Source organism: Pleurodeles waltl, chromosome 11 (genome assembly GCF_031143425.1).
Source record: "Pleurodeles waltl isolate 20211129_DDA chromosome 11, aPleWal1.hap1.20221129, whole genome shotgun sequence".
In the NCBI taxonomy this organism is placed as follows: domain Eukaryota; kingdom Metazoa; phylum Chordata; class Amphibia; order Caudata; family Salamandridae; genus Pleurodeles; species Pleurodeles waltl.
In genome coordinates this window covers 906,672,993-906,692,173 of record NC_090450.1, presented here as the reverse complement: position 1 = coordinate 906,692,173, position 19,181 = coordinate 906,672,993, and the positions used below count along the sequence as shown (strand labels likewise).

General features: G+C 43.0%; 1 protein-coding gene across 4 annotated transcripts in view; it reads left to right on the top strand.

Moving 5' to 3' along the window:
• CUX2 (cut like homeobox 2) overlaps positions 1-19,181 on the top strand; it is a 661,979-nt gene that overhangs the window by 573,264 nt on the left and 69,534 nt on the right. For all 4 annotated transcript variants that reach the window (XM_069214853.1, XM_069214854.1, XM_069214855.1 and 1 more), the window contains 6 exons: positions 721-912; positions 3,380-3,438; positions 5,139-5,187; positions 5,287-5,386; positions 10,866-11,519; positions 17,567-17,668. In XM_069214853.1, the coding sequence (XP_069070954.1) occupies positions 721-912; positions 3,380-3,438; positions 5,139-5,187; positions 5,287-5,386; positions 10,866-11,519; positions 17,567-17,668 (1,156 nt within the window). The remainder of the gene's footprint in view (positions 1-720; positions 913-3,379; positions 3,439-5,138; positions 5,188-5,286; positions 5,387-10,865; positions 11,520-17,566; positions 17,669-19,181) is intronic.

Below are 19,181 nucleotides of genomic sequence, written 5' to 3'. Positions count from 1 at the left end.
TCCTTTTGTGCTTGTTTTTCCACATTTGTGTTAATGTTGTTTAGCAAGAGGATCAGGAATTTGACAACACATTGACATCTGCTTAGGAGGACATTGGCAACATTATGTATGAGCAGGAATTAATCCAGCAATGAAACACTTAAAATATGGAACCATAGTTGTTAGGGCTGGCTTGACAGCGCAGTTGTCTGAAATACGTATTGTTACCAATTCTCTACATTATACATGAGGGGCTTTGGCTCCACCCAGGGGAATATTACTCTCTCCCTTCATAGTATTGGCTCTTTGGTGTATCATCCACCACCCAGGAAGTGCTTTCAAGGAATGCACGAGGAACTATTTTACATTTGAAAAGTACACTCCGTCGCCAAGCTGTTTATCCCATTCAGTTCTTTATTTCCTGTGTTTTTTTTACAGAAAGCAACCATTTGTGCTATTTTTTTCCCTGCATTGGCAAAGCCAGCAGGGCAAATTTTAAAGTAATAGACAACATTTGTGTGTGCAATACACATAATCAGCATTTGAAAAACCTCTGTTAATATAAATTGACACTTTGAAATCAGATATGTTTGCTTTACCAGTGCTTGTTTCTCTTTGTTATCCCTACCTCAGTCAGTGAAAATTGATCTGTAAACTGAAAGTAGTAGTGCAATTGACCCTAAAATTATATTACATTGGTTTTGGAAGAACCTGTGAAACTCTGTTTTACTTTAATTGAAGGATAAAGCCGGCTACCCTGTGTGCTCTGGACCAAGGGTAGAGGCCGCACTGGCTGCCAAGGACCGGGAGATTCGGAGCCTTTTAAAGGACATTCAGCACCTCCAGAGTTCCTTGCAAGAGCTGGAGGAGTCGTCGGCCAATCGGATCGCAGATCTTGAGCGGCAGCTGGCAATTAAATCGGAGGCGATAGAGGTAGACGCATCTTGTTCAGCCATACAGATGAGCGCCATTTAATATATAATGTGCGTTTTAGAGACTCACTGATCGCCTCCACTTAAAAGGAGCTATAATTACTAGTGCATGGATAAAGATGGCACACGTTGCGTGGGTGTGGCCAGGTGGGGGAGGGCAGGGGTGGTATATGGAGGTGAGAGCACAAGCTGACAAAGTGGTCATATGTATTGGAAGGGCATTTCTATAGCTGAGCCTAGGCAGAAGCCAGCAGGGTGCTGTAGAGGGTCACATGGGATGAATGATACAGTCAGCGAATGACGCGAGTGGTAGTTGTGGGCTGTTACTGCCTCGTAGTGTACTGTTCTTTAAACACTACATCACACTACAGTCATCTCCAGCCATGCCTGATGCGCTCTTTCTGAATAATTGCTAAAAAAAAAATCAATCTACATTTGCATGTTTTCTTCCCCTGCAAAAACTAATTTTGCTGCCTTTTTCATCCCACATTTAAAAAACAACTTTGCAAATTTTATGAAACTTGCGAGTTTCTGTTCCATATAATTTCTCTAAACTTGCAGAAACAACGTGCATCTCTTTCACCTGTCCATAGTTTAGAGGAAAGCAGTAACGCTGTCTTCTCTTCCAGTTGCAGGAGCACTTCTATGCCCCACGAAAGCTGAGCTGCTTTGGAAGCAGTTGCTTTCTTGTGTTACCTTTCAGACATTAAAAAGTCCAATAAGTGTTTTACCATTGCAAAAGGTACAGCGTGTAAGTTAGAAGAGTTAAACTATTGCACAAGGCACCGCATTTAAAGTAGGAGGGTTTATCTATTGTGTAAGGCACAATATTTAAATTAGAAGGGTTTATCTTTGCATAAGGCCCAGGGTGAGAGACAACACATTTGGTGGTGCGTGGTCAGGACTGGATGGTCTTGGCAGATGCCATAATCCCAGCAGCAATGCCCCGTCGGGGTGAGTGTGCGCGGGTTTGAGATGGAGCAGCATTCATTTTATGTTTACAGATCCCCATGGGTAAAGAATGTGACTTCACGAGTCACCTTGGTGACCTTGATCTTTGACATACTAGGCTGGGGTATGGTCAGCTCCACATTATATGGGTTTAGGGTGCTTGGTCTATTTCTTTTATTAGGTTTGTGCTGAGTGCACGCTTCCCCTTGTTTCCGTCAGAATTCATTCTGAATCTGACAAAATTCAGATCATAAATCGAAATAGCTCAGGTAAATGTGAAACTGAGAGCGATGTTAGGATGCTGCCCCATCTGTTGCTTGAAAACTAATGTAGCTGCGGATGATCTACGGTATCACTGTGGGGCAGTGATCCACCAGTGGGTGGATTCTTTACATTGACCAATAGGTGCCTCACATTACCATCCTCAAGTCACGCCTTCTGGTGATGTTGCATTGATGCTGTCAAGGGCCTTCTCGAATGTACATGGATGCAGAAACGGTAGGAATATGTAGTAGTCTGATCTCAGCACATTTCTGTCAATCCAGCTATTCTGTTGTATCCCGTTCATGGTACCCAAGTGCAACGAGGTGGCAAAAATGCGGTACAGCATGTTCACTGTTTGCAGTGTATACCACAATCCGAGACTCCCAATCAATGTGTAATTTTGCCCCGTCTTTTGCCGTACTGTTATAACCCCCTTGTGGTATTACCCCAGGATTTAACACCCTACTCTAAAGCAGTGCTTGGTCGTGACAAGCACATTCCTTCCAAAATTCGTACAGTATGGATCTGTGTATTTAGTTTTGTCGGCCGTACTGGAACCAGTATCAGATTATTGGCTAGCACACTGAGTATGTAAATCATTCCCCATTGGATACGCGGGGGTCATTGTGAACTCCTTTTGAAATGATCAGGTACTGTATGGCGAATTACAGATATTGTGGGGTTCGTGTATGCAGGCTTCCCCATTCCCTGCTGCAAAACTCAGAATACTATATTTGTTTCAAATCATATTTTACCACCTTTGACCTGCAGGGTTAAAACATGTGCAAAGTGTCCACACAACTCGTGATCCCTGTTGCGTTGCAAACTCCTAGGTTACCGGGCCACACACAATCAGATCCATTGGATGCAAGCCACTTTGTGGCTATCCTGATAATCTAGCATGGCAGGAGGTCTTTTGGACCCTGTAGAAAGTGTGTAGCCATGCTTTGAACTTTTTCATGAACCACAAAGCAAGACTCCCCCATCTTGCCCTCTCTTCCTGTCATCTAAAGCGGAGCGCCCCAGGTGGCCCTCCTCCCAGCCTTCACCACACACACACCTTCATGTTTTTCACATCTATTTACTCAAAATAACAATCCAAACGCAGCATTTCTAGTAGCAGAGCATCCCATTAAAAAGCAACGCGCCGAGGAGCATTTCACACATGGAGTGCAAATAACCTGTTATCACCTTTAATGCTGAGCACTGATAAACTTTGTAAACTCCCTCTCCCTTTCTTTGAATCTGTTTAGAAGCTGGAAGAAAAGTTGCGGAGCCAGTCGGATTACGAAGAAATAAAAACAGAGCTGAGGTGCAGTATTCAAGCTTGTGGTTTGGGGGAGAAGGCAGCATTGGGTCTGACTAGGAAGAGTGACCTCTTCAGCCCGTTTAATTGTAATAGGGGGGGCTGCATGGCCCCCTCCCTTCAACAGGGTGGGCATCGCTGTCTCTCACCCGGAAGCTCTTGGTGCTTACGGAAGCTTGGGGCAGTTGGCTTTGGAGGCTGCTCATTTGACAGTCCGAATGCTTGAGGGTAAGGGTCATCCACTCTGATGGTGTGGCTTAAAGACCATCTCCTTCCTCAGACCCGCAGCCATAGGAACCATTCTAGAGAGCACGTGCCCCGCAGTGAGGTTGTCATATCTGATCAGATACAGTTCTTGGTGACATCTTGGCAGTAGGAAGCGGGGACTTGACTGCTTGCAGGAAATGTTGGTGATCAAGATTTCATTTGATCTGAAAACAACATTCCAAACAGAGTGTTATCTGAGTAGTTAGAGGACTCTGCCCTGCTTAGTTAAATAATTTTATATTGACGATTTGTGGAAGGTGTGCCTCGTTGGAGATCTGGTAACCAACAGTCACAGAGCAAAATCCCTCCAAGATTCAGTTATGGTGTGTAATTCCTGACAAAAAAACACAAAGCGGCAAGGATCGGCATGTATTTGTATGTGCCCAGGATTCCTGAATCTCCGAGGGTTGCTTCCTTTGGGAATGATGTGTGTCAGCCATACTTAACCTGTGGTCCAGTGACCCCTGGGGGTCCGCACACCTCCTTAGCGAGTTTGCCACTGCTTAGAAAATGTGATAATATTAACAGAGTAATAAAGTGTATATAAATAAATAAGCAACATGTAAAATTGAAAATTTTACAACGTTCTGTAAATGTGATGGAATTTGCAACTGAAGGTTAAAAATTAAGTTGGTATCGTGGGAACATTGCAACTGCATTAAACAGAATATAGTATGGATAGTCATTGGCCTCAGTTGAACTTAGAAAAAGCTCCCAGCATTCTCTTTAAATTAAAAAAACTTATACTTTGATGTTTGTGAACCAAAAGAAAAATCACCGTTTGTGTATTTGTTTGATGCATGCTTGTTTCTGTATTTTTGTGTATTGTTTTGTGTTTCACATCATGGAAAATGCCGAGGCCAGGGTCTCAGATTCCAAAAATGAGTCAAGGGGGGTCCAGATTCCCAAAACGATTCCGTGGGTGTCCTCGGGTTCCACGAATGATTTAAGTGGTGGTCCACAGAAGTCAAAAGGTTGAAAAAAAACACTGGACTAGGTATTGAAATGGCTTGCCCCCGTGCTCTGGTGTAAAATGAATTGTTTTGAGCCGCCTGCCCCCTCTCGCCTGTTGTTCAGAGGTCTGTGACTGTACCTCAGTTCGGTAAGAGGAACTGCTGTGCCGCTTGTTTACGTCCCTGTATCTAAGTGCCAATTTGAGTCAGTAAAGTCATATTTTCACATATTTTTAGATGAAAAATATCAGTACATTTGTGGCTGAGTATGTTGACCTCATGAGAAACCGCATGCCAGTTTCCAAGGCAGCTTGCACCCCCCCCCCCATCGAGTCCACGAGACGTCTGTAAATACACGTCTCTTAGACATTACAAGCAGACAGCCCCCCCGGAGCTCCGGCCGAGACACCGCGAAGAGAGCCATTTGTGAACAAGATCTCGTGCCGCGCACCACTTCCCACATTAACGTGATTATTTTTTCAATAGCATCCTGAAAGCGATGACGTCTGCTTCCGCCAACTGCAGCCTTTCCCAGGCAAGTCATTTGCTCTCTTCCGGAAATTAAACCTATGTTGTCACATTATTTTGGGATTCTTTGGCCAGTTTGATCTAACTAAGGCGGCCTGTTTTGCAGAGTACATCAAAATCCGATGACAGCTTGCTTGTGGGGAAAGAACCCTTCTTCCCGTCCCAGAAGTACCACACGGAGAAACCAAACGTATCGTCCATCACTGGTAGGCAAGAGCGGTGTATTCCTCTTTCTCATCTGTTGTCCATATGATGTTTTTTTTAGTTTTACACGAATGGCTATGGCTGTGCTGGTTTTTCAGTTTTACACTGATGGCCATGCTGGTTTTTGAATTTTACACTGATGGCTATGCTGTTTTTTAATTTTACACTGATTGCTATGCTGTTTTTGAGTTTTACACTGATGGCTATACTGCTTTTTTAATTTTACACTGATGGCTTTGCTGGTTTTTCAGTTTTACACTGATGGCCATGCTGTTTTTTTAATTTTACACTGATGGCTATGCTGGTTTTTGAAATTTACACTGATGGCCATGCTGGTTTTTGAATTTTACACTGATGGCTATGCTGTTTTTTAATTTTACACTGATTGCTATGCTGTTTTTGAGTTTTACACTGATGGCTATACTGCTTTTTTTAATTTTACACTGATGGCTTTGCTGGTTTTTCAGTTTTACACTGATGGCCATGCTGTTTTTTTAATTTTACACTGATGGCTATGCTGGTTTTTGAAATTTACACTGATGGCTATGCTGTTTTTGAGTTTTACACTGATGGCTATACTGCTTTTTGAATTTTACACTGATGGCTTTGCTGGTTTTTCAGTTTTACACTGATGGCCATGCTGGTTTTTGAGTTTTATACTGATGGCGATGCTGCTTTTTTTATTTTACACTGATGGCTTTGCTGGTTTTTCAGTTTTACACTGATGGCCATGCTGATTTGTGAGTTTTACACTGATGGCTATGCTGTTTTTGAGTTTTACACTGATGGCTATGCTGGTTTTTGAGTTTTACACTGATGGCTTTGCTGGTTTTTCAGTTTTACACTGATGGCCATACTGGTTTTTGAGATTTACACTGATGGCTATGCTGCTTTTTTAATTTTACACTGATGGCTTTGCTGGTTTTTCAGTTTTACACTGATGGCCATGCTGATTTGTGAGTTTTACACTGATAGCTATGCTGTTTTTGAGTTTTACACTGATGGCTGTGCTGGTTTTTGAGTTTTACACTGATGGTTATGCTGGTTTTTGAATTTTACACTGATGGCTTTGCTGGTTTTTCAGTTTTACACTGATGGCTATACTGCTTTTTGATTTTTACACTGATGGCTTTGCTGATTTTTCAGTTTTACACTGATGGCCATGCTGGTTTTGGAATTTTACACTGATGGCTATGCTGGTTTTTTAGTTTGACACTGATGGCTATGCTGTTTTTTGAGTTTTACACTGATGGCTATGCTGCTTTTTGAATTTTACACTGATGGCTTTGCAGTTTTTTCAGTTTTACACTGATGGCTATGCTGGTTTTTCAGTTTTATACTGATGGCTATGCTGGTTTTTGACTTGTACACTGATGGCTATGCTGTTTTTTTAATTTTACACTGATGGCTATGCTGTTTTGTTTAATTTTACACTGATGACTGTGATGGTTTTAGAGTTTTACACTGATTGCTGTGCTGGTTTTTGAGTTGTACACTGATGGCTATACTGCTTTTTTTAATTTTACACTGATGGCTTTGATGATTTTTCAGTTTTACACTGATGGCCATGCTGGTTTTTGAATTTTACACTGATGGCTATGCTGTTTTTTGAGTTTTACACTGATGGCTATACTGCTTTTTTAAATTTTACACTGATGGCTTTGCTGGTTTCTCAGTTTTACACTGATGGCCATGCTGGTTTTTGAATTTTACACTGATGGCCATGCTGGTTTTTGAGTTTTACACTGATGGCTATGCTGGTTTTTGAGTTTTACACGAATGGCTATGCTGGTTTTTGAGTTGTACACTGATGGCTATGCTGTTTTTTTTTTTAAATTACACTAATGGCTATGCTGTTTTTTGAGTTTTACACTGATGGCTGTGCTGGTTTTTGAGTTTTACACGAATGGCTATGCTGTTTTTTGAGTTGTACACTGATGGCTATGCTGTTCTTTTTAATTTTACACTGATGGCTATGCTGGTTTTTGAGTTTTACACTGATGGCTGTGCTGGATTTTGAATTTTACACTGATGGCCATGCTGGTTTTAGAATTTTACACTGATGGCTATGATGTTTTTTGAGTTTTACACTGATGGCTATGCTGGTTTTTGAGTTTTACACTGATGGCTATGCTGGTTTTTGAGTTTTACACGAATGGCTATGCTGTTTTTTGAGTTGTACACTGATGGCTATGCTGTTCTTTTTAATTTTACACTGATGGCTATGCTGGTTTTTGAGTTTTACACTGATGGCTGTGCTGGATTTTGAATTTTACACTGATGGCCATGCTGGTTTTTGAATTTTACACTGATGGCTATGATGTTTTTTGAGTTTTACACTGATGGCTATGCTGGTTTTTGAGTTTTACACTGATGGCTATGCTGGTTTTTGAGTTTTACACTGATGGCTATGCTGGTTTTTGAATTTTACACTGATGGCTATGCTGGTTTCTGAGTTTTACACTGATGGCTGTGCTGTTTTTTGAGTTTTACACTGATGGCTGTGCTGGTTTTTGAGTTTTACACTGATGGCTGTGCTGGTTTTTGAGTTTTACAGGAATGGCTATGCTGGTTTTTGAGTTGTACACTGATGGCTATGCTGTTTTTCTTTAATTTTACACTGATGGCTATGCTGGTTTTTGAGTTTTACACTGATGGCTGTGCTGTTTTTTGAGTTTTACACGAATGGCTGTGCTGTTTTTTAAGTATTACACAGATGGCTATGCTGGTTTTTGAGTTTTACACTGATGGCTTTATATTGTTGGTTATTAATTTTCTCTTGTGAGATTAAGAGAGGGGCGAGAGGAGAGGTAATTAATAAGGTGGGAGGAGAGAAAGAGAAATTAGGGGCAGAAGGGTGTTGAGATAAAAGGGAGGAGGTGCTCAGGCAGAGAGGAAGGGAAACATTGAGAGAGGCCACAAGGAAAAGAGATAAAGGATAGAGGAAGAGTAGTGATGGATAGAGAATAGAGGAAGGGGGTGACTCAGAAGCACGAACAGACTCGGGAGGTCGGATTTACACAGTGGAAGAAGAGTTGGAAAGAATGAAGGAAGAAAAAAAAAAAGAGACAGGCGCAAACAAGAGAATTTGGCAAACAGAGACTGACAGCCAGACATGGAGAGAGACCGAACAGTGACTTTAAGAAAGGAGGTGAGAGGTAGGTAAAGGGACGCAGGGAGGGAAAAAGAGAGAGAGATAGAGAAAAAGTGTAAGAGACAGAGCCAAGAAGAGAGATCTGAGTGAGAGGAAGAGACAGAAAAAGAGTGCACATGGCAGAGAAAGAAAAGAGCAAGGGACAGAGAGAGAAAGAAAGAGACGGAGAGAGACAGCGACAAAAAGAGGAGCATGTGACATGGTATGTGGTGGCCATCCGTGCAGTGGGCTGTGCAGTATATTCTCTCGGTGATCTGAAGCATTTGGAGCCCTAAGGGAAAAACTAACCATGCAATGAACGACCTGTATATAACACTATAGTTCTAAAAATAGATTAAGAACAACATCAAAATCTCAATCAAGCGTCACTAATACAGAACGCTAACAAGCCAAGGTTCACGGTGTTGCACTAGTGTGCCGCGGTACTTGGATCTCTAAAGTATCAAGAGTAAATAGTAAAATGCACCGAGAATGCCAATTCTCCATGGCATCTACTGACATTCTCTCTTTTTTCATCATAGCTGCTTCTTCCATCTTCATAGTGATGTAACGAAACTTGAGGGGAGTTCCATGTCCACCCAGCTAGAGAAAGAAAAAGTAAACACCAATCCTTATGTAAAGGAATAACTTAATTTACCAGAAGACATTGTCTGATATTTAATCTCTGGTTTAGGACTCACAGCAAATGCAAAAAGATATAAACTCAAATTATAATGTCTTGCTTGTTGTCCTGACGTCCTGCAAGGTTATTTGGGGGAAGGTTCAGCGCCTGCCGCACCCCTACCGAAGCCCCCTGTCATTGGCTCCCCCGCAAGGTACCCGGTACTCTTCATGAGGGGCAAAAGGTGGGGGGGGGGGCGTGGCCCCTCCGCCCTATAGGACGGCTGCGGCTGGAATCACCATACGTGTCGTTGTGACTCAAGAGAGGCACAGTGACCCAGGACTTCAAATGCACAAGGTGCAGGTCTGAGAATCGCTCACAAGGAGGTCTTCCTTCGCTAACAGGGCCTTCTGCCCTCAGTGTCGGGCGGTACCTTTACACATTGTAGTGCACAGTAGAAAAAATCCTGCTGGGCATCTTCAGTCTGGGAACGTCCATCTTTTGTGTCAGACTTCTGTATTCATGAGCTATTTCGTTGCATTGTTGACCTTCTGGGGCAAGGGTCCTTTGTCTTCTGGTTTGTGGTGGTCCATGTTTGCATGCTTTTTGCATATTTAATCACCAGTGCATCAGCCTCGCTGCGTCATGAAATATTAATCTGGAATTGTTTGAGTTGTGTTTCTCCCAATGCAGCCTGCAGTTGCCGGACTTTTATTCTACATGAGGCAATTGCAACTAGTGTGAATTGTCTACATGGGCGCATTTAATATAAATAATTCAAATTTTGAAATGGGCCGTGGTACTTTGGTTTGCCGTATTTTCGCAGCATCTTGGACTTTCAAAGGTAGTTACAGAGCAGTGACTCTTTACGCAGGGAAGAGGGACTGCCTGTCCTCTTGCAGAGCCCTGGAGTAGTTGTCACATTTGTATCTGTTTGCGCTTGTGACTGCAAGAAGTGGTAGACTAGGCAATATGACCGCTCCATTTGAGAAATCATAATAACTTGGGAAATGTTTCAACAAGCTACACGTGAGAACCGTGGTCTGCTAGTCTGAATAGTTGTGCTACTGCTTCTGGCGACACTGACAGGACGGAAGCTCCAATGTGAGCTTGTTGCACGTGTTCTGTGGCAGGGACGGTCCGTCAGTTTTCGGTCCCTGCCTCTTTGGTCTGGCAGATCTTTGATTCTGTCATTAGTGGTTGGTTGTGTCAAGGGAGAGGCTTGCCCTCAGCTTTGTTCTCTTCTACCAGTCCATTGGATGAGAGATACCAGCCTCCAAGACCTTTCTCTCTAATACCTTCCAGGGATTTAGACTGCTCATTCCATAGAAATATCTCAATTATTAACTCTAAGTAATAACACAGAATCAAACCCCATCGAATCAATAACTGGAAAAGTCAAATTGCTCCTATTTATTTCCGTTACTTGTAATATAAATTAATGGTAAGACTAATTGTTTTTTAGAATTACATGCTGTTTTACATTTTTTCTTAGCAAATTCAAAACCTTAGGTGAAACAATCAAAGCCTCTTTTCTAATATCTGTCCTACCAATGAATATTTCAGAATTGTACTTTGTACTTTCAAAGCCTCTTTTGTAATATCTGTCCTACCAATGAATTTTTCAGCATTGTACTTTGTCATAGGGTAAGTGTTCTTTGCTACATGTATCTAACCGATCCTATAACGAGAACCTATAGAATATTTTTTATCTTGTATCCTTTAGAGGATCACTCCGAAGATGACTTGGGGAAGGACTGTTTGACAATGGACAGATCATACTCTTCTCCCCTGAGGATGTCCCTTCCACCAGTTGAGGACCCATCCTGTAACAGCTCCACCCAACCTCTGATGGTGCCGGTCACTGGACACGAAGCTCAAAGATCCTTTTCTCTCTCCCCGTTTCCCAGCATTGCCAGCAGTGACCGTATGCCAATAGACACGCTTCTTCACAAGCAAATGATGCCACCGGTGTTCAAGAGCGAGAACAATGGCCTTCTGGCATTCCCATCAACATTTTACACAGCCAAAGCAAATCTGTTGTCTGCCAGCCTCAATCCAGCTGCTAGTAATGATTCCGGCCCACCAAGCGACCAGTCTGAGGGGAGCAGTTCCGGCTCGGTGGATGAGGAACAGTTGGATACCTCTGAAATCGCCTTCCAAGTGAAAGAACAGCTGCTGAAGCACAACATTGGGCAGCGTGTTTTTGGACACTATGTGCTTGGGCTCTCGCAAGGGTCTGTCAGCGAAATCCTTGCCAGGCCCAAACCCTGGCGCAAGCTCACAGTGAAGGGGAAGGAGCCATTTATTAAAATGAAACAGTTCATCTCCGATGAGCAAAATGTCCTGGCACTGAGGACAATCCAGGTGCGCCAACGAGGTGAGTTGTGTCTCATTAAGTTCTCTTTGCGCTTGTGTAACTGTTTCACATTTTTATCCTCAGACATCAGAGAAAATTATTTAAGAACATGTCTTCCTAGCCAAAAACCCAATGCAGCTTTCAGAAAAGGTAGGTTCTCCAGTAAAGGGGTGAGCGAGATTGGTCTTGATGAGCATTTAAAAGAACACAGCCACTAACTCATGCCAATTTATTAGTAATAATTGATGACCTGCTGGTTTTGGAGTGACAGGGAGCCAGCTCATGACTTATTTAAGGTCGTAAATAAGATGAACTATCGGCTTATCTGCCAGCCCGTTTGATAATTTATTTATGTTTGTGTTGGTAAATTTATTTCGTTTTTATAGACGGGAACAAGGTATGTGCCCTTTGTATGTGCTCGACATTAAAGGGACAGCATACTTGAATGCACTCTTCCTTGTGTCTAATCATATTAAAACTGTAACAGGAACCTTTTTTACAAAGTGATCTCAGGACCGAATCTCCAGGCCTATGGCAAGTAGTGGTCGTGACAGACAATACCCTTTCCAACTGTTTGGGCTATCGCGGTGTCATTAGAGATCCACTCTTGTCTTGCACTCCATCATGTTTTTTTTATTTTGCAGAGCACAAATCACACTTTAAAGGGTACCAGAGAATAGCAATTAGCGTTATAGATATAAATATAATTATCTTGAATTTATAATCTTGAATAAGAATTCTTTACAAAAAATCTTAAATACATAAATGTGATAAACAGCAATGAAGTGAAAACACAACATGAAAACTCCCACACCAATTTATAAAGCACCTAAAAGCACAAAGCACCACTCTTGGTAATTTAGTCATGCAAGACCGGATGAGAGTCAGAAGTTCAGGCTGACCGCAATGGTGTATGGGCCGGATACGGGGACCATTTTAGTCCGGCTGAAAAAGTTACTTTTTATAGTCCAGTGAGAAGAGTTCCATTCTCTGAGGAGGAGCTGGGAGGAACAGAGAAAGTCTTGTGGATGGCCGTCTCTGCAGTACAAAGAGCAGGCAGTGTATCAGGGACAGTCATAGCTGTAGATGGAAGATACTGTTGTGTGTAGCAGATGGCTGTTGCTGAAGCTTCACTGCAGATGGTCACCACAGGCTTTCGATACTGCAGCGCAAAGTGCTGATCTTGGTTTGCCAGTTGTCACTGGCAGTTGCTCTAGTGCCAAGAGTCAGGTTTACCGGAGCTTCACATTGGCACTTAGTGCAGGCTGCAAGATCTTGGCATGAACAGGCCTGTTCATGGTCACGAAGAGCTCTAAACATTCAGGACATCTCCTTTTTTTCTTGGAGGAGCTCAACTGATGCCACACCAAGGGTCCAGGATCTAGGAGACACCACTTGGGGATCAGTATCTAACTCCATCAGAGTCTGCGGGACTCTGGCAGGTTATAGGTTGAGTGCAGCAGGTCAGCTGGGCAGTTGCCAGGAAACTTCTGGAGCTTGTTGAGTTCCTGTAGTTCAGAGCAGGAGGCCAGATAACTAGTCCTTGGAGTCACCCAGGTAACCTGGTTTGAACAGTGCAAGTCCAGTCTTCCTTCTCAGGCAGCAGAGCAGGGCTCAAGCAGCAGTGCAGTCTTCTAGCTCCAGGACAGTCTTTCTTCTTTAGTATCCACAGATCTTGGAGTGTACTGAGGAGTGGTTTTAAGAGCCCTGTTTATATACCTGGTACCCACTTTGAAGTTGAAGAAACTTCTGGAGTGTCCCCCTTACAGACGTGTCTGCAATTTCCTGCCTCCCTGCCCTGGTCCCAGTCTGCAGGCACAGTGGGCTAGTGTGAAGCTGTTTGTGCGTGAGCTGAAGCAGTGTCTTTGCCATGCAAGTGTGACAGGTGACACTCCGCTCTTCAAGTCAGGGTGTCCCATTCTGCCAACACACACAGACCCTCTACTGTGTGGCTGCCAGGGAGAACACACAAAAGCCAACTGCAAACTACATCTAGCCATGTGACCCAGGAAACAGGCTTCAGGCACCAAATGGTTGAGACAAGAAAATGCTAGCTTTCTAAAAGTGCTATTTTCACAATTGTAACTAAAATCTGACTTTACCATTAACAAGGGTTTTTAATTGATTCTTCAGACACCAAACATGATATATTCCTACCTGCTCCGAAACAAAACATATCACTTATTTAATGTAATAAGGCACCCAATGCTATCTTATGGGAGAGGTAGGCCTTGCAATAGGTAAACCCGAATTGGGGGAGCTTTCGCTACGTTATGTAAACCTTAAAAGTACATGTCCAACTTTTTAAATTCAGTGCACCCTGCCCTATGGGATGTTAAGGCCTACCATAGGGGTGTCTTATATATGTAAAAAACAGGAAGATTTAGGCATGGCAAAAGGTGTACTTTCCCAAGTTGAATTGTCACTTTAAAATGGCACACAAAGGCTGCAGTGGCAGGCCTGGGACATGCTTAAACTCCAACTTAAGTAAGTGGCACAAAGAGTGCTGCAGGTCCACTAGTAGCATTTAATGTACAGGACCTGGGTACCTGTAGTACAACTTAACTAGGGACTTATAGGTAAATGGGGCAATGTAGGTATAAGCTAGTTTTACCATAATTAATAGAGAGGGCACAGGCACTTTAGTACTGGTTAGCTGTGGTAAAGTTAACTGAGTCCTAAAGCCAACAATAACAAATTCAGCAAAATAGAAGAGTTTGTGGGTGACTGCAGAGACACCAGGTTCAACAATAAAGAATGGAGCAATATCCATAACTGTACTGCAGTTGGTTAAATTGTTGTGAAAACTGTCTTTTTCAGTTTCTCATAAACAGCAGAAGAACCTGAATTATCAATTCCAGAAGTTTGATTCCATTAACCATCCATCTAGAGTACTTGCTCTGACTATCATTAGACTATTTTACACTTCCTGACTTCACTGTGGTCTACTTTTATCAGTCTTCCTGGTGGCTATCACAACATTGTGAATCAAGTTTGTCTGAGATGTAGAACTATTTATTTGCAGCCTAAATAGTTCATAATGCTTTCCAAGACGCACCTGTACCTTAGAGTCACCTCTACAATTTGGATTTCACTGATCTCAAGTATTCATATGCTATTCATCTTATAAGTGGTCCTGGTTAAATGGCACAAAGATGTATTAGCCCAGTTCATTTGCGAAAAAGCAGGCAGAGGAGCTCCTCACAGCCTGAATTATGTAGTATTTGATTGCTTTCTTTTCACAGTGTGTGGTTTCCGTGGGAAAGGTTGTCAGTTTTGTAGACGTGCGCGCTCCTTGCCTGCAGAGGCAAGTACTTGTCTGTATCTGTCTCTCTAGACTATGGTGTGATGTGGATTGTGTTTTTTGTATCTTTTTGGTGTGTATGTGTGTGTTTGTGAGCCATCCTTTGGCATGCCTTGTGGATACTTTTGGGGTGTGGGTGTAAGGCCTGTTCAAAAACACCTTTCTCATGTGGTGAGTCCCCATTCCTCCAACATGCCAGACTTTTCCCTTGTACTTCCACAAACGTGTCCTTCGAGAGTGTGTGGTGTGTGTTTGTGCCTGTTTACGTCTCCACTGCCATGAGATTCTCTATTGTTCTCTGGCCTGTATCCTATTGTAACTCCTCGTGCAAATACACCCACTATTACTTCTTTCTATCTGTTGGTCACGTAGATCTCATCACCAGTTTACTCATCACCCTTTCTACTGGGACATCACATTCGTCTTCTGCCAGTCCCACTCACTGTTGTTCATTGGAGAACCAAGACAGTGTGATAATCGTGAGGTCTGACATACCTTCCTCTGTTTAGATAGCTGCTGGGTTCTCCTTTCTCTTATCCAAGTAGAGACATTTTGAGCTTGGTGAATGTGATGATTGAGGAGCCATTTCTGGCCATTTAGACAGTTATTTGAGACGACCAGGCTTGTGAACACCAGACCCAAACCTGACATGAGAAGCTGTCGGGGCTTCATGCAGGTACCACACCTGCCCCCCTCCTGCAGCACAGAGGAGCAGCAAATGCTGCCCCAGCCCTGCTTCTACTGAAACCCACCCGCACTCTGGACCAAAACAGAGTCCGAGCATCCACTGTTCACCTGGTTTACAGTGGTGGTAAATGAATTTGGATTTGGGTCCTTTTATTCCCTGGAATGTGGAAAAACTCATGAAATTGGACCCGGTATTCCCGGGTCTGCGTGTTATGCCCCATTCCAGGAAGAATAACTTGTAACCCCCGTATTTTGTGCGACGGTACTGGTCGGAGTTATTGATTGCTAGTATCCCTGCACCAAAATATGGGAAACTCGTTAGAAGGTCTGTGCTGTCATTGTTTTTGCCTTTGCTTTAGTGTGTTACTGAGTTGGTGCCTGCGTGTGGTGTCTTTGTGTTCTTTATCATTGTCTGTTGTAGTCTGTTTATGTGAAATGATCATCTCTGTGCTACCCAAATTTAATGCTGGTTGTGTAGACTTGTTGTTCAGACTTAGCATGGACTGTGTCGACAGTCTGCATGCTTAGTTAACACAGTCAACTTTTGTCTTCATCGGTTTAATCTTGGCAAGTTTCTGATGGTCTCAGACAGACTGTGTTTCATGGCTTAGTTCGATCGGTCTCATACCAGATAACCAGTACATACACATGTGCAGAGGTTCACAAGTACAACACAATGCAGAAGGAGTTCAGTGCGTCCCGGGGCAGATGGTTTTGTCAATGTCGATGCACTTTCCTGGCTGAGAGGAATGACCAGGGTGCATTGCAGTGTTTAGATATCTCCTTACGTGCATGCCTTTGCCAGATGTAGGCTCCATTCTGCCCTGAGATTAGTGCAAGGATTTCAGGCATCTATTTGCCAGCAGCCCTACATCAATTAGGTTTTTGTCCCACTGTGATTTCAAATACAGCCCTGTGCAGTAAAAGCTTTTCCCTGCACTTTATGAATGCTGGGATCCACCTGATCATTCTGCCTTGTCATATCCATGCCAAGAAGAAATAGTTCAACATGGGCCTTGGTTAATTCAAGTCCTTCCAATGGTTAAGTTGTCCAACACAATCATTGCCTGCGCTTTCTGTCCAGCGATGTATCTGTAATTAGTAAATACCCTGACATGGATCTAACCAGGTGTCTACAATGGTGAAATGGACCTGGCAGGACCTTGCAATAGGAAAATGGTTGAGCCTGAATCTGAGCACCTCCCTGTGCCTGGCATGGTCCTTTTATAGAGAAATGGACTCCTATACGCGGATGGGTGCCTCTTCGCCTATGCACTGTTACAGATTACTCTCCATTGCTTGCAGCAGGGGATACAGTCGCTAATTTGTACTGTTGCATTGTGCCACTTCCCTACGTGGGGGATTAGATTGCCTAGTCAATAACGAATCTCAGTGGAAATTTACAAATGAGAGGGTGGACTTATATTTGTTAATATTAATATTTTAAATATCTTTATTGCTTGATTTGTTAACACCATTGCAAAATAAGACACAGTAACAACGGTACTTAAAATACATTAAATATGCACTTTCACATTTTGGAGTTAAAACAATATAGACTAAAAACTGAAGCCTTTTGAGCGTGGAAGCTTTTAAGATTTTAAGAGGCTCTTTGAGATTCCCTTCTTCTCCCAAGTCTTAAACAGCGTTAAAAATAAGATAATGGCTGAAGCCTATTAAGCGCAGAAGTTTTTACGAGGTTCTTAGAAGGCGGGCTTAGATTTCTGAATTGAGTGATTCCTTTGCCCAAGACGCGTACCTCAGTCATGTCACCCCAGGGCGAACAGCCATTCATATCTCTGGACCTTTATTCTTTTTTGTATTTGAAGATATAATAGTAATTCTCTTCAATTTTTATAAAAAAATCATTTGAAGCGTGTGTGAGTTAGGCTAAATTTCACAGCGAGTTTACTTGCTGTGCACATTTCAGGGCGAATCACCAATGTGGATTGTCATCCTCTTAAAACCAAGCTCCCTAAAAATAACTCGGCAGCGACATCCGTGTCTTTTGACATGCACGTTGGACTTGAAGAAATACATTATTAGTGAGAAATATCTTTCTGTTGCTTTTTTTCAGGTAGTATAACTCCAAGAATTCGGACTCCTGAAACGGGCTCGGATGATGCAATCAAAAGTATCTTGGAGCAAGCCAAAAAGGAAATCCAGTCGCAAAAAGGAGGTGAGAAGAAGCTTTTAAAATGTTTCCATTTTGATAAAAGCGTGGCAAGATGATATTTCTCATTCCTATAATTTTGAATTCAGAATGGCATTGCCAAGCACAGAAGCAAGCCGCAGTGAGTGGCACCCCCGTTCGGTGAGTGCTAAGCCTATTTGTGTGACCTCACAACTTAGGCGTAAAAAAAACGCATTTAGCTCACATTTTGCTCCTGTCAACCACCCTTTCGGTTGGATCCTAAAAGATAGAGTATACTCCTATAGTTGGCAGCGCATATTAGACTTATTCAACTTTTGCAGACTCCCATGTAGCATTCAAGAGAGAAGCAGTCTCGCTCCACAACAGGTGTGGTCTGTGTGGCATGAGATGCAAACTGAGGGCCAGAGCTAGTGGTGTTGGGTACTCCAACACCAATCTCCGCTGGAGAGGTGTGCAGGCACTCCTTTAAATGCCAAGAACCCTTCTTTGAATATTGGAGCTAGAGAGCACAAAGCAGGCATGCCATTTGGTGGAATAGATATTAATGGGCCAGTACACCTAGACATCATTGCAGCATAGTTCCTCCTGCCCCCACTGCTGGTTTAGCAATATTCATATTGGTTTGACTCCAACTGGTACATGTGGCTTGGAGTGTCATGGGGGCAGTAGAGTGGAGTAGAGTTGAGTGGCGTAGAGTGTCAGAGTGGAGTAGAGTGTCTTGGAGCAGTGAAGAGTAGAGTGCAGTAGAGTGTTGTAGCGTGGTGTAAAGCAGAGTAGATTGTCGTGGAGTAGTATAGGAAAGTGAAATGGAATAGAGTGGAGTTGAGTTTTCAGAGTTGAGAGGAGTGGTGCACAGTGAAGAGGAGTGATGTACAGTGGAGTAGAGTGGCGTGGAGAGGTATGGAGTAGAGTGACGTACAGTGGAGTGCCATAAGTGGAGTACAGTGTCGAGGAATAGAGTGGAGTAAAGTGACATGGACTAGAGTACAGCATTGTAGAATATAGTAACGTAGTAGAGTGGAGTAGAGTATATTAGAGTGGAGTAAAGGGTCATAGGGTGGAGTAGAGTTTAATGGAGTAGAGCATCATAAAGAGGAGTATCCTAGAGTGTAGTGTTGTAGAGTGTTGTAGAATGGCCTAGAGTGAGTTGGCAAGAAGTACAGTGGTGTAGAGTAGATTGGTGTAGAGTAGAGGTATAGAGTGCATTGGTTTTGAGTAAAGTGCATTGACAAACAGTGCAGTGACGTAGAGTAGAATGGCGCTGAGTGTAGTAGATTGATGCAGAATAGAGTGCTGTGGCATAGTGTGCAATGACATAAAGTGGCATAGAGTGGGGTGGATCAGGGTAGGGTAGAGTGGAGTGGTACAGGTTAGAGTGAAGAAGTGTACAGTAGAGTGGCTTAGAGTGCAGAGGTGTTGAGTAGAGAGGCATAAAGTGCAGTGACATGGAGTGCATTGTTGCAGAGTAGATTAGAGTGTCATGGAGTGATGCAGTGTAGTGGTGTAGAGTTGAGTGGTGCAGAGTAGAGTGACGTAA